This window comes from Aquarana catesbeiana, linkage group LG09, assembly GCF_042186555.1.
Source record: "Aquarana catesbeiana isolate 2022-GZ linkage group LG09, ASM4218655v1, whole genome shotgun sequence".
Classification (NCBI taxonomy): Eukaryota; Metazoa; Chordata; class Amphibia; order Anura; family Ranidae; genus Aquarana; species Aquarana catesbeiana.
In genome coordinates, this window is record NC_133332.1 from 305,803,368 (window position 1) to 305,817,163 (window position 13,796).

General features: G+C 41.7%; 1 protein-coding gene across 1 annotated transcript in view; it reads right to left on the reverse strand.

Annotated features, from left to right (window-relative positions):
* The window catches only part of CCDC180 (coiled-coil domain containing 180), a 150,296-nt gene that overhangs the window by 21,910 nt on the left and 114,590 nt on the right, over positions 1-13,796 (reverse strand). The window contains exons 29-30 of the mRNA XM_073600566.1: positions 11,551-11,625; positions 11,374-11,440 (exon numbers count right to left, since the gene is read on the reverse strand). Coding sequence (XP_073456667.1) covers positions 11,374-11,440; positions 11,551-11,625 — 142 coding nt within the window. The remainder of the gene's footprint in view (positions 1-11,373; positions 11,441-11,550; positions 11,626-13,796) is intronic.

Sequence of the window (13,796 nt, forward strand, 5' to 3'; positions counted from 1 at the left end):
TCCCGCTAACACTGCGTTTTTGGGAACCCTAAACTGCTGGGGACGCTAGTATAGATCTGATCGGATCAGATATTGATCCGTACAGATACTATACCACTAAGGGAGGCGTATGCTGCATGCGTGGGTGTTAGCGGTACTGGCGCTAATCTGACGCTGCCTGGGGCGACGCATATCACCGCCGGGCGATCAGGGGGCTAAACCTTTATTTGGTAATAAACGGCGGGTGCCCTGACACTATAAAAAATAAACGAAATAACCAGCGTCATCCGTAACGGTTATACGGTGATCAGTGGTGAAAGGGTTAACTAGGGGGCAATCAAGGGGTTAAAACATTTATTAGGTAGTATATGGGGGTCCCTGTCTCTATAAAACGCTGACGGCGAACCTAAATATTTACCTCACTAACTAGCGTCACCAGCGACACTAATACAGCGATCAGAAAAATGATCGCTTAGCAACACTGGTGACAGGGGGTGATCAAGGGGTTAAAACTTTATTAGGGGGGGTTAGGGGGGTACCCTAGACCTAAAGGGGGGTAATACTAACTGTCCCAACACTGTAACTGTCACAAACTGACACTATGCAGTAATCAGAAAAAAAAAAAAAAACTGCTGGTGTCAGTTTGTGACAGGGGGGGGGGGGTGATTGGGGGGGGATCGGGGGGCGATCGGGGGGGGGATCGGAGTGTTTTGTGTGCCTGGCATGTTCTACTGTGTGTGTGTGTGTTGTGCACTCACATAGATGTCTTCTCCCCTCGGGCCGGAACGGAAAATACCGACCCGAGGGGAGATGACATCACTTCCTTTGCTGCTGTTTAGCATACAGCAGCAAAGGAGTGTTTTCATTGGCCGGCGGCGATCGCGAGGGGGGGGCCACGAACGGATGGTCTCCCCCTCATCACCGATCGCCGCTGGACAAAAGACGACCGCCTCGGGCACCGGGGGGGGGTCCGATCGGACCCCCCACCCGCGGAAGGCAAATCACGTACCCTGTACGTGATTTTGCCTGTCCGTGCCACTTTGCCGACGTACATCGGCGTGAGGCGGTCGTCAAGTGGTTAAGCAACAGACAGCATGGATTCATGAAAGACAGAAGTTGTCAGACAAACCTGATTTCTTTTTATGAAGAGGTAAGTAAAACCTTGGATAGAGGGGTGGCTGTGGATGTGGTATACTTGGATTTTGCAAAAGCGTTCGACACAGTTCCCCACACACGGCTCATGTGTAAGGTAAAGTCTACAGGCTTGGAAATATCAGTTTGTAAATGGATAGAAAACTGGCTAAAAGACAGAATTCAGAGAGTAGTGGTTAATGATTCTTACTCTGAATGGTCTAAGGTTATCAGTGGTGAACCCCAAGGTTCAGTGCTGGGACCCTTACTTTTTAATATCTTTATAAATGATATAGGGACTGGGATCAAAAGTAACATTTCTGTCTTTGCAGATGACACCAAGCTATACGTCCTTACAGGATGTCTCCAATTTACAAGCCGACCTCAATGCACTGTCTGATTGGGCGACTATGTGGCAGATGAGGTTTAATGTTGATAAATGTAAAGTTATGCACTTGGGGGCTAAGAATATGCATGCATCATACATGCTAGGGGGAGTACAACTGGGGGAATCAATGGTGGAGAAGGATCTGGGGGTTTTGGTGGATCATAAGCTCAATAATAGCATGCAATGCCAAGCTGCGGTTTCCAAAGTGAGCAAAGTCCTTTCTTGTATTAAGAGAGGTATGGACTCTAGAGAGAGAGAGAGATAATTTTGCCCCTCTACAAATCATTAGTAAGACCTCATCTGGAATATGCAGTTCAGTTTTGGGCACCAGTTCTCAAAAAGGATATCGGGGAACTGGAGAAAGTGCAGAGAAGGGCAACCAAACTGATAAGAGGCATGGAGGAGCTCAGCTATGAGGAAAGATTAGAGGAACTGAATTTATTCACTCCTGAGAAGAGGAGAATAAGGGGGGATATGATCAACATGTTCAAATATATAAGGGGTCCATATAGTGATCTTGGTGTTGAGTTATTCTCTTTACGGTCAACCCAGAGGACACGGGGGCGCTCTTTACGTCTAGAGGAAAAGAGATTTCATCTCCAAATACGCAAAGGTTTCTTCACAGTAAGAGCTGTGAAAATGTGGAATAGACTCCCGACAGAGGTGGTTCTGGCCAGCTCAGTAGATTGCTTTAAGAAAGGCCTGGATACTTTCCTAAATGTACATAATATAACTGGGTACTAACATTTATAGGTAAAGTTGATCCAGGGAAAATCTGATTGCCTCTTGGGGGATCAGGAAGGAATTTTTTCCCCTGCTGTAGCAAATTGGAGCATGCTCTGCTGGGGTTTTTTGCCTTCCTCTGGATCAACTGAGGGTATACAATTGGGTATATTGGATTGTACGATGTTTTTTATTTTATTTATTTATTGTTTTTAAGGTTGAACTGGATGGACTTGTGTCTTTTTTCAACCTGACTAACTATGCAACTATGTAACTTGGACTGAAGTCCAGCTTCTGTGTTAACGAGTCATAGCTTATCTGCCAGTAGCTCCCACAGGTCAGATCTGCGCATATCCCACTCAGTGCCAGACAGAGACAAGGGAGATACAGAACAGGTGCCCAGGGTTCAGTGTAGTCATGGGCAAGAGAGGGTGCGTGGTAGGCTGCACCCTCTGTGGTTTCCATTTTTTTCCCTGGTGACCAGTTGTTGATGCTCCTACTGCATAATCTCCCTTGCAAGTGACTGTAGTATAGTATGCTGGGAGGTACTACAGCCGGATAGGTTTTTCAGCTTAATATTGCAACAAAGGTAAGACATATGACAGATGGTGGAGCTTTTAAGGAGGGGGGGAAGATGAGAGCAGTGGAGGGAGGTGGTTGTATGCAGAGGGAAGAGCTACTATTTGATGCCATTTGGCAGGTATATGTGTGTGGCGGGCATGGTTGAGTTCCTGCACCTATTCTCTGAGAAAAAAAGCCCTGGTAAGCAGTATGTGCTCACCTTTCTTGTGCTCTCTCAATGCCCCATTTGGCTTTCGGAGAAGAACACACCTAATACCCCCATATACTGTATGGAGGAGACTGTGACTCTATGCAACAGTGCTAGGCCAATCATCAAGCACTAGAGATGTCACAAGCTTCTTCTTCTCCCAGCGTTGGAAGGAGGTGGCAGAGGAGCAAAGGAAATATAATTATGTGTTGCTGGTTGGGTGAGAGAGAATGAACCTGTTTTTTCGTTCTGCATAGAAAATCAGAGGTTCACTTTAATCCCATTCTTAAAGTGTTACCAAACCCAGGACCCTGCATTTACTATATCTGGTCTCCAACAGTACAGACAACATGGAAGTGTAATAATTTTATAATAATATAATGTAATAGCATGCTTTACTGCATATACAGTCTGATTTTACTGCTGTGGGTTTAAGAACACTTTAAATGTAATTACCTTGAGACTTATTGGATATAAATAGTGTAGCGCTAGTATTAAATCACAAAAAAAAGGTAAGAATTGCAAGAAGCATAGTATCCAACTTGGACCACCATAAATTTAGAGAGTGGTGCCAAGGAGGATTTGGATAGATCTCTATTCCCCTCACAGAAATCTATAAACCAATAACGGATCAGATTCCAAAGGTAATGTCTATGCACCCCATAACTAAATTAAATGAGGTAGTGAAAAAAAGGCAACAAAGAAAATATGCATATAACTATTTGATTCATAACACCATATATCCTAAATAGTACCGGAAAGAGTCTCTATAAATGTCTATTTAAATAGAAATTACAGGTTAAAAAGTCCAACATAGATGTTGATGTTTGTACGCCACATAGGTTGAGAGGAGATGGTATACAATGATGGAGGCTTACCGGAACCGTTGGACTCACAGAGACATATATCCCTTGAGTCAGAAAAGCTTGTGTTGCCACCGGGCAATAGAATGAAGTGTCACGCTAGACCAATACGGAATCCGGATGCTGTATCCAAAGCTCCCAACGACTTTCTTTCTTGTGTGACCAAATTACGTGATGGCTCATAGAAAGTAAGAAAGGGGCCACATAGTATAATACCGTTTAAGAGAGATAAAATTTATTGTGGTAGAAAACTTACATGTTCCATGGTAAAAAAGCGCTTAATTTAAAATTGATGGCAGGCAGTGGAGTCCCGACGCGTTTCGTCTCATTAGACTTCCTCTGGGGTACCTTACCACCGCTGCCATACTTACTTATATATCTACCAAGACCCCCTTTGATGAGAATCCGGCGTGTGCCCCTTGTTTACTTGCACTTCCGGGTGTCGCCAAAATGGCGGCCCCGCGTGCGTTCCAAGCCTCTTTCCACTGGCTTCTATGCGTTCCAACCATCCCTTATACAAAAATAGGGAACAAAAATGTCCATTTATTATCAGGTGGTTGAGTCCTACAGATAATTAATGCCACCAGTGTTGTATAGAGGTAAGGAATACTAATATACTTTGAAGGAAGAAAACCGGATCTCCCTCGGGAAGAGGTTAAAACCGGATGTCCACTCCTCATGACGCGTTTGGCCTCGACTTCCGTCCATATGGAGCGCAAGCTGGATGGCCGTTCGCCGTATGCGTACCACGCCTCAGTGTAGCGGAGGCATGGCGCGATGTCGTCATTGGCGGTACGCTCTTCAACGCATGCGTACCACGTCTCAGTGTAACGGAGGACGCGATGTCGTCATTAGCGGTCCCCTTTCTTAACACGCCTATCGTTTAAACAAAGGTGTTCTAATTGTAAAGTGCGTGGTGTGTATTTAAGGTGTTGACAGCAGTACATAAAGTAAAATATTCATGTTTAATCTTTACTATAGGGCTGTTTGTGCTAAACGTGAAAGCATAACAATCAAATAAAAGTGCAAAAGAAATAAAATCTTAAAGTGACAAGTGTTGATGTGTCCGCATTATTCATGACAGATGTATACATTACACTAAAATGTATACATTACACTGGAATGTCATTAACATCCGCCAAATGGGTGTAATTGATATGTGCTATGTGAATTGAGGGAAAGGGCTGGGATTTTCGACCGATGGAATAATACTACACATAAACCATCTTTTAATTTGTGGGTCTAATGTAGAATTGTGTAAAAAATCAATGTGCAATGTGAAATGAGGGAGAAGCTAGGTTTTAGAACTAATGGAATAATGTTAAATATATACCCATCTCCCAGACTCATGAGTCATAAATATGTAAATATAAAAATCCTGTAGGTTGTAAGAACACAAAAAAGGGGGGTTTAGGCCCAAGACGGATTCTCAATAGGGGGTCCATATTGCACAATTAATTGCACTCAAACATTATAAGATGTACATCCCAAAAAAAAGGAAAGTGTGAAGAATATATATCCAAAAATAGTTAGACATGAATGCAAATACATATTCATGCGTGTAATATATAATCAACTCCCACCAGCTAATAAGCCTTAAAATTAGTAAAAATATTTCAAAGAATTGGGTAATAACTATTCCCTATCCTCTAAAGTGTAATCTAATTAGAACTTCATTATTAACAGCCTTGTTTCCAGAACTAGATATAGTCGTGTTCATTCTACGATTCATTAATAAAGGCGTTAATGTCTAGATCCACATTCATACCCCTTGGGTGAAGAGACTGTAATTCGTGGATCCAGAACATTTCTAAACGGGAAACACCTCTAGTTAGAGCCCCGCCTCTCCATGGGGGGGTGTATTTATCGATTATCATAAACAGTGAGCCAGTAGGGTCACTGTTATGAGCCTCTTTATAGTGTCTCGGGACACTATGTTTTGAATCTCGACTTTTGATGAGACAACCAACGTCAAGATGTTCATTCGCGTCGTGAATACGATAGCCTGCCTCGCCAAAACTACGAGGACCAGTCGTCCCGTCGCCCTGTGGAAGGACAAAGGACATGGCATGATCCCAATTATAGGGAAAATTCATATTACCACTATCCTCCTTCCCCACTCCCCACCCATAATCGGTATTCACCTCTTAGAGACCTACATAGCTCTAGAGATAGAGGGAGTAACTATAGAGATCACTCATACACATATGGTTCCAACTCCTATGACAATCAGGGTTTTCACGAAGACCGCTACCCCAGAAAACGAGGTCCAGACCAAAGAGAGGATGTCGGGGAGGCAGGAAATTACAGAGGAGGAAAGAGAAAAAAAGTGTAGCAGGGCAAGGTATATTCAATTTGAGTACCCAGCCACTATCCCAAGGAGAAATATCAGTACTAGACAAAGGTTTGAAGTATGCCCCACCAAATAAACTAAATAAATTTCATACATACATAGATGTTCATAAATATATACGCAAAATAAACATACAGAGATATCTTGTCACTAACCCCATGAGGACGGATTACCCAGCAGCCACTTCAGGGACTGTGCACTCCGGACTTTCTAATCCTTCTCTGTTTAACCCCCCCTGTTCCTATGGCACCTGCTGTTAAGATCTTTAGAGATCTGGTATTGGAAGATCTTGCAAAACTACCCGAGAAACGCATAAGACATCCCCCAATATCAAAAAAGGGGTTGCAGTCTTTGTGCGCACGGAAAAATATAGTTGTCCGCCCGGCAGACAAAGGAGGGGGTATAGTGATCTTAGATAAAGACAAATACGAGGAGGAAATGTACCGGATCCTGAACGAACCAGGCACTTACACTGAACTTACCAATAATCCCACCAATGCATATAAAAAACAGCTTTTGAAATTGATAAATAAAGGATATAATTGTGGAATTCTAAATAAAAAAGAAAAAGCATTCATGATACCCAAAGCACCTAGAATTCCCACTATCTATTTTTTGCCAAAGATCCACAAGAATCCGACCTGCCCTCCAGGTAGACCCATCGTGAGTGGTATCAACTCTATTACCTCACGAATTGGCAAATACATTGACTTTTATTTGCAACCTATAGTCAAAAAAACACCTTCCTTTTTGAAGGACACGGGTTCTACAATTAAACTTCTGGAGAGCATCAATATACAGGATGGCTACATCTTAGCTACAGCAGATGTAGCATCTTTGTATACATGCATACCACATCAAAGAGGTATAGAAGCAGTTAGACATTTTTTAAACCAAGAACAGTCTTTAGCATCATTTCAAAGTGACTACGTGATAGAGCTTCTAGAGTTCGCAACGGAACACAACTACTTTTGGTTTAACCACCGCTACTATCTGCAACAGCGCGGTGTAGCCATGGGAGCAAAGTTCGCTCCAAGCCTTGCGAACCTCTTTATGGCGAAGTGGGAGGAGGATGTCGTCTATGCCCACCATACCACATCATTGGTGCTGTGGGCAAGATATATAGACGACATCCTCCTCCTATGGAGTGGCACCTTTGAAACTTTAGCTGACTTCTTTGAAGATTTGAACTCGAATAATAGAGGCATCTCCCTCACTTATGAAGCCAGCAAAACGGGGATACATTTTTTAGATTTAGAGATCAAAATTGTTGACGGTCAATTTAAGTTTAACACCTACTTTAAATCAACGGACCGGAACAGTTTTATCCCCAGAGACAGTTGTCATCACAGCTCCTGGCTCAATGCTGTTCCTCGGAGCCAATTCTTAAGGCTTCGTAGGAATTGTACTGATGTGGATACATTCATTTCACAAGCTGAGGTTTTAAAACAGAGATTCTTGGATAAAGGGTATAACCAAGCAGATCTTGACACTGAGCTGCAAAGAGTGACCAATATAGATAGAAATACCCTTCTATTAACCAAACAAGAAAGAGATCCAGATACCACTTATAAATGGGCATTGTCAACTACATACTCAATACAACACAAACAAATCAAGAGTATCATGAGAAAACATTGGGGAGTATTGAAACAAGACAATGTCTTGGGAAAAATAGTGCCGGAACAAGCTAGGATTATCTTTAGAGGAGCACCATCCTTACAGGGACGAGTAGCACCCAACATCATTAACCCTCCAGTACGTCCTTCTTTCTTCCATGACTGGACGGGGTTTTACCCCTGCAAAAAGTGTGTTGTGTGTCGACACAACATACCAATAAGAAGAAAACTAACTGAATTCACTTCTACATCCACAGGGAAGAGGTATACTGTTAAACCCTTCTGCACATGCAATACCAGATATGTCGTTTATTTAATTGTTTGCCCATGTGGCAAACAATATGTGGGTCGAACAACCAGAACCTTCACGAAAAGAGTGAGTGAACACATTAGCCTCATCAAAAGTCGAGATTCAAAACATAGTGTCCCGAGACACTATAAAGAGGCTCATAACAGTGACCCTACTGGCTCACTGTTTATGATAATCGATAAATACACCCCCCCATGGAGAGGCGGGGCTCTAACTAGAGGTGTTTCCCGTTTAGAAATGTTCTGGATCCACGAATTACAGTCTCTTCACCCAAGGGGTATGAATGTGGATCTAGACATTAACGCCTTTATTAATGAATCGTAGAATGAACACGACTATATCTAGTTCTGGAAACAAGGCTGTTAATAATGAAGTTCTAATTAGATTACACTTTAGAGGATAGGGAATAGTTATTACCCAATTCTTTGAAATATTTTTACTAATTTTAAGGCTTATTAGCTGGTGGGAGTTGATTATATATTACACGCATGAATATGTATTTGCATTCATGTCTAACTATTTTTGGATATATATTCTTCACACTTTCCTTTTTTTTGGGATGTACATCTTATAATGTTTGAGTGCAATTAATTGTGCAATATGGACCCCCTATTGAGAATCCGTCTTGGGCCTAAACCCCCCTTTTTTGTGTTCTTACAACCTACAGGATTTTTATATTTACATATTTATGACTCATGAGTCTGGGAGATGGGTATATATTTAACATTATTCCATTAGTTCTAAAACCTAGCTTCTCCCTCATTTCACATTGCACATTGATTTTTTACACAATTCTACATTAGACCCACAAATTAAAAGATGGTTTATGTGTAGTATTATTCCATCGGTCGAAAATCCCAGCCCTTTCCCTCAATTCACATAGCACATATCAATTACACCCATTTGGCGGATGTTAATGACATTCCAGTGTAATGTATACATTTTAGTGTAATGTATACATCTGTCATGAATAATGCGGACACATCAACACTTGTCACTTTAAGATTTTATTTCTTTTGCACTTTTATTTGATTGTTATGCTTTCACGTTTAGCACAAACAGCCCTATAGTAAAGATTAAACATGAATATTTTACTTTATGTACTGCTGTCAACACCTTAAATACACACCACGCACTTTACAATTAGAACACCTTTGTTTAAACGATAGGCGTGTTAAGAAAGGGGACCGCTAATGACGACATCGCGTCCTCCGTTACACTGAGACGTGGTACGCATGCGTTGAAGAGCGTACCGCCAATGACGACATCGCGCCATGCCTCCGCTACACTGAGGCGTGGTACGCATACGGCGAACGGCCATCCAGCTTGCGCTCCATATGGACGGAAGTCGAGGCCAAACACGTCATGAGGAGTGGACATCCGGTTTTAACCTCTTCCCGAGGGAGATCCGGTTTTCTTCCTTCAAAGTATATTAGTATTCCTTACCTCTATACAACACTGGTGGCATTAATTGTCTGTAGGACTCAACCACCTGATAATAAATGGACATTTTTGTTCCCTATTTTTGTATAAGGGATGGTTGGAACGCATAGAAGCCAGTGGAAAGAGGCTTGGAACGCACGCGGGGCCGCCATTTTGGCGACACCCGGAAGTGCAAGTAAACAAGGGGCACACGCCGGATTCTCATCAAAGGGGGTCTTGGTAGATATATAAGTAAGTATGGCAGCGGTGGTAAGGTACCCCAGAGGAAGTCTAATGAGACGAAACGCGTCGGGACTCCACTGCCTGCCATCAATTTTAAATTAAGCGCTTTTTTACCATGGAACATGTAAGTTTTCTACCACAATAAATTTTATCTCTCTTAAACGGTATTATACTATGTGGCCCCTTTCTTACTTTCTATGAGCCATCACGTAATTTGGTCACACAAGAAAGAAAGTCGTTGGGAGCTTTGGATACAGCATCCGGATTCCGTATTGGTCTAGCGTGACACTTCATTCTATTGCCCGGTGGCAACACAAGCTTTTCTGACTCAAGGGATATATGTCTCTGTGAGTCCAACGGTTCCGGTAAGCCTCCATCATTGTATACCATCTCCTCTCAACCTATGTGGCGTACAAACATCAACATCTATGTTGGACTTTTTAACCTGTAATTTCTATTTAAATAGACATTTATAGAGACTCTTTCCGGTACTATTTAGGATATATGGTGTTATGAATCAAATAGTTATATGCATATTTTCTTTGTTGCCTTTTTTTCACTACCTCATTTAATTTAGTTATGGGGTGCATAGACATTACCATTGGAATCTGATCCGTTATTGGTTTATAGATTTCTGTGAGGGGAATAGAGATCTATCCAAATCCTCCTTGGCACCACTCTCTAAATTTATGGTGGTCCAAGTTGGATACTATGCTTCTTGCAATTCTTACCTTTTTTTTGTGATTTAATACTAGCGCTACACTATTTATATCCATACTGTTTACAAATTTCCTTACTTTGTGTGTGAGCTGCTTTGATAGAGCAAGCGCGGTGTCTTTTGAGTTTACCTTGAGACTTATTGCCTCTTGTGTATGGAGGGGTAGCTGGGGATGCACTCCTTGAAACCTATAGTTGTATGAAGATTCATTGTGGATTACTGATCTCCCGTACCACAGGATCTGACACATACTATCTAGTGACTGGTGTTATGTGATTACTCTGTTGGAGACTACATAATTTGACGAACAATAGTCTACCCCGCAACTCCTTCACTATGGGATAGAGGTTTTCTATTGAATGATAATTCCAGCATCATACTGTCTGTTGGTGTATTTTAAGAAAAAGTGTTGGGGTTGCATCATTTAGATTCTATTCACATGTACTCTAAAGAAGAAAATTTGAAATGCGTTGAGTCTGCATGTGAAATCTTTTTGAACTTTTTCATCCAAAACGAATCAAAAGTAGACATGTTCTATGCTGTGCAGTATTTTCTGCTTGTGTAATTTAATTGTTGTAATAAATTGCATTATATGCCAGTGTCTTTGTGTTTCCTATATGTCTACACACAATCCATGGCTAGCTGTTTTTATTTGTACTGTCACTTTAATCCTACCCAGCTTTATCTTTCCCTTTTGTACTTAACCCATTGTAGTGCATGGTCACCTTCTACACCAAAAGCCTTCTGCACTGAAAACAGACCCTGCACCGACAACTACAAGCACCCGACAAGGAATGCTGGGACTAACTAATCTGTTAGTAAAGTACATCTGCCCAATAAAAATGTAAAATTTACCTCCGCCAAGTACAGCAGGTTATTGTTGCTCTCCCACAGAAGTGACATCAGGATCCCTGTAAAATTACTGGAGAATAAAATTACAATGATAAGGTGCTGAATAGATCCATTTTTAGGTGACAATTGCAGACACAGACAGTACATACGTATTGCAGTACTACATTTGCAGTAACTTACTCAGATTCCTCTTTCTTCTCCCCAAACACCTGGTATTTTTTGTCAAACCGAGTGGGTTTTACCAGCTTGCGGACACTGAGGAAGAATAAAGAATATCAGAGGTTTCAGCTTCCTGGAGCCATGTTGGTTCATTGAATAAGGAACTGCGAAGTGCAATAACCAGGATCAACCAATTACATTTCAGTTCATTTCTGACAGGTCAGGGAAGATCAATTCTGATCACTGCAGATCATTGAAATTTGCCCACCGATTTTAGTTTTGTTGAATTGAATCTTCATGTAAAGTGTATGTATAGGCAAAATGTTTTCATTTTATTCCTGGATAGAGTAGGGAAGGGTCACTTGATTGGCGATGCAACAGAAAGTGAGAGTAACCCCTGTCATCTCTGCACTCTGTTGAAGCCAATCAAGCATAGACATAGATCAGCTTCTTCACTGACCAGAACACCTGGAGATTGACAGCTCTGAACCTGAAAGTGTTAAGAACCAAACACTTCTAGGTTCACTCCTTACAGGGCAGATCAATGAACGGTTGTTCTCCATCCCGACACCCACGATGAGGCCCCAGGGATCCAAGAGGGACAGGTAAGCTCAGGAAACATGGCAGAAGAAAAGATGGGGGTCAGACAGGGAAGAAAAGGGGTGGAAAGTTACTGTACATTTTAGAAGGGATCAGGTAGTTTTATTTCTACAAGCTAGCCAAACTCACTTTAAAAAGGTGCTGACACCTACGTAATCATTACGATGGCTGCAGCAAAAGGGTTCATTTTGGAGTTTCCGCCACTTTCTGTCATGCTGAGAGTAGCAATCGGGAGAAATAAAAGGAGTGAATCTATGCAGCAGCAATATAGATAACAATAAAAAAAAACCCTTCCTCACACACAAAAAAGTTACCTATGCATACACTTTGACCTGGCAAACCAAAAAAATGGATGCTACCACTGAGTTTTTCAAAAAGTGAGTAAAATTACCACTTAAATATTCATAATAATGTCATAGTTGTGATATACAGTGCCTTAAAAAAGTATTCACACCCCTTGAAATTTTCCACATTTTGTCATGTTACAACCAAAAACGCAAATGTATTTTATTGGGATTTTATGTGATAGACCAACACAAAGTGGCACAAAATTGTGAAGTGGAAGGAAAATGATAAATGGTTTTTAATTTTCTTTTTTACAAATAAATGTCTGAAAAGTGTGGCATACATTTGTATTCAGCCCCCTTTACTCTGATACCTCTAACTGAAATCTAGTGAAACCAATTGCCTTCAGAAGTCACCAAATTAGTAAATAGAGTTCACCTGTGTGTGATTTAATCTCAGTATAAATACAGCTGTTCTGTGAAGCCCTCTGAGGTTTGTTAGAGAACTTTAGTTAACAAACAGCGTCATGAAGGCTAAGGAACACACCAGACAGGTCAGAGATAAAGTTGTGGAGAAGTTTAAAGCAGGGTTAGGTTATAAAAAAATATCTCAAGCTTTGAACGTCTCACGGAGCACTGTTCAATGCATCATGGAAAGAGTATGGCACAACTGTAAACCTACCAAGACATGGCCGTCCACCTAAACTGACAGGCAAGGCAAAGAGAGTATTAATCAGAGAAGCAGCCAAGAGGTCCATGGTAACTCTGGAGGAGCTGCAGAGATCCACAGCTCAGGTGGGAGAATCTGTCCACAGGACAACTATTAGTCGTGCACTCCACAAATCTGGCCTTTATGGAAGAGTGGCAAGAAGAAAGTCATTATTGAAAGAAAGCCATAAGAAGTCCTGTTTGCAGCTGTGAGAAGCCATGTGGGGGACACAGCAAACATGTGGAAGAAGGTGCTCTGGTCAGATGAGACCAAAATTGGCCTAAAAGCAAAACGTTATGTGTGGCAGAAAACTAACACTGCACATCACCCTGGAACATGGTGGTGGCAGCATCATGTTATGGGGATGCTTTCCTTCAGCAGGGACAGGGAAGTTGGTCAGAATTGATGGGAAGATGGATGGAGCCAAATACAGGGCAATCTTAGACGAAAACCTGTTAGAGTCTGCAAAAGACTTGAGACTGGGGTGGAGGTTCACCTTCCAGCAGGACAACAACCCTAAACATACAGCCAGAGCTACAATGGAATGGTTTTGATCAAAGCCTATCTATGTGTTAGAATGGCCAAGTTAAAGTCCAGACCTAAATCCATTTGAGAATCTGTGGCAAGACTTGAAAATTGCTGTTCACAGACGCTCTCCATCCAATCTGACAGAG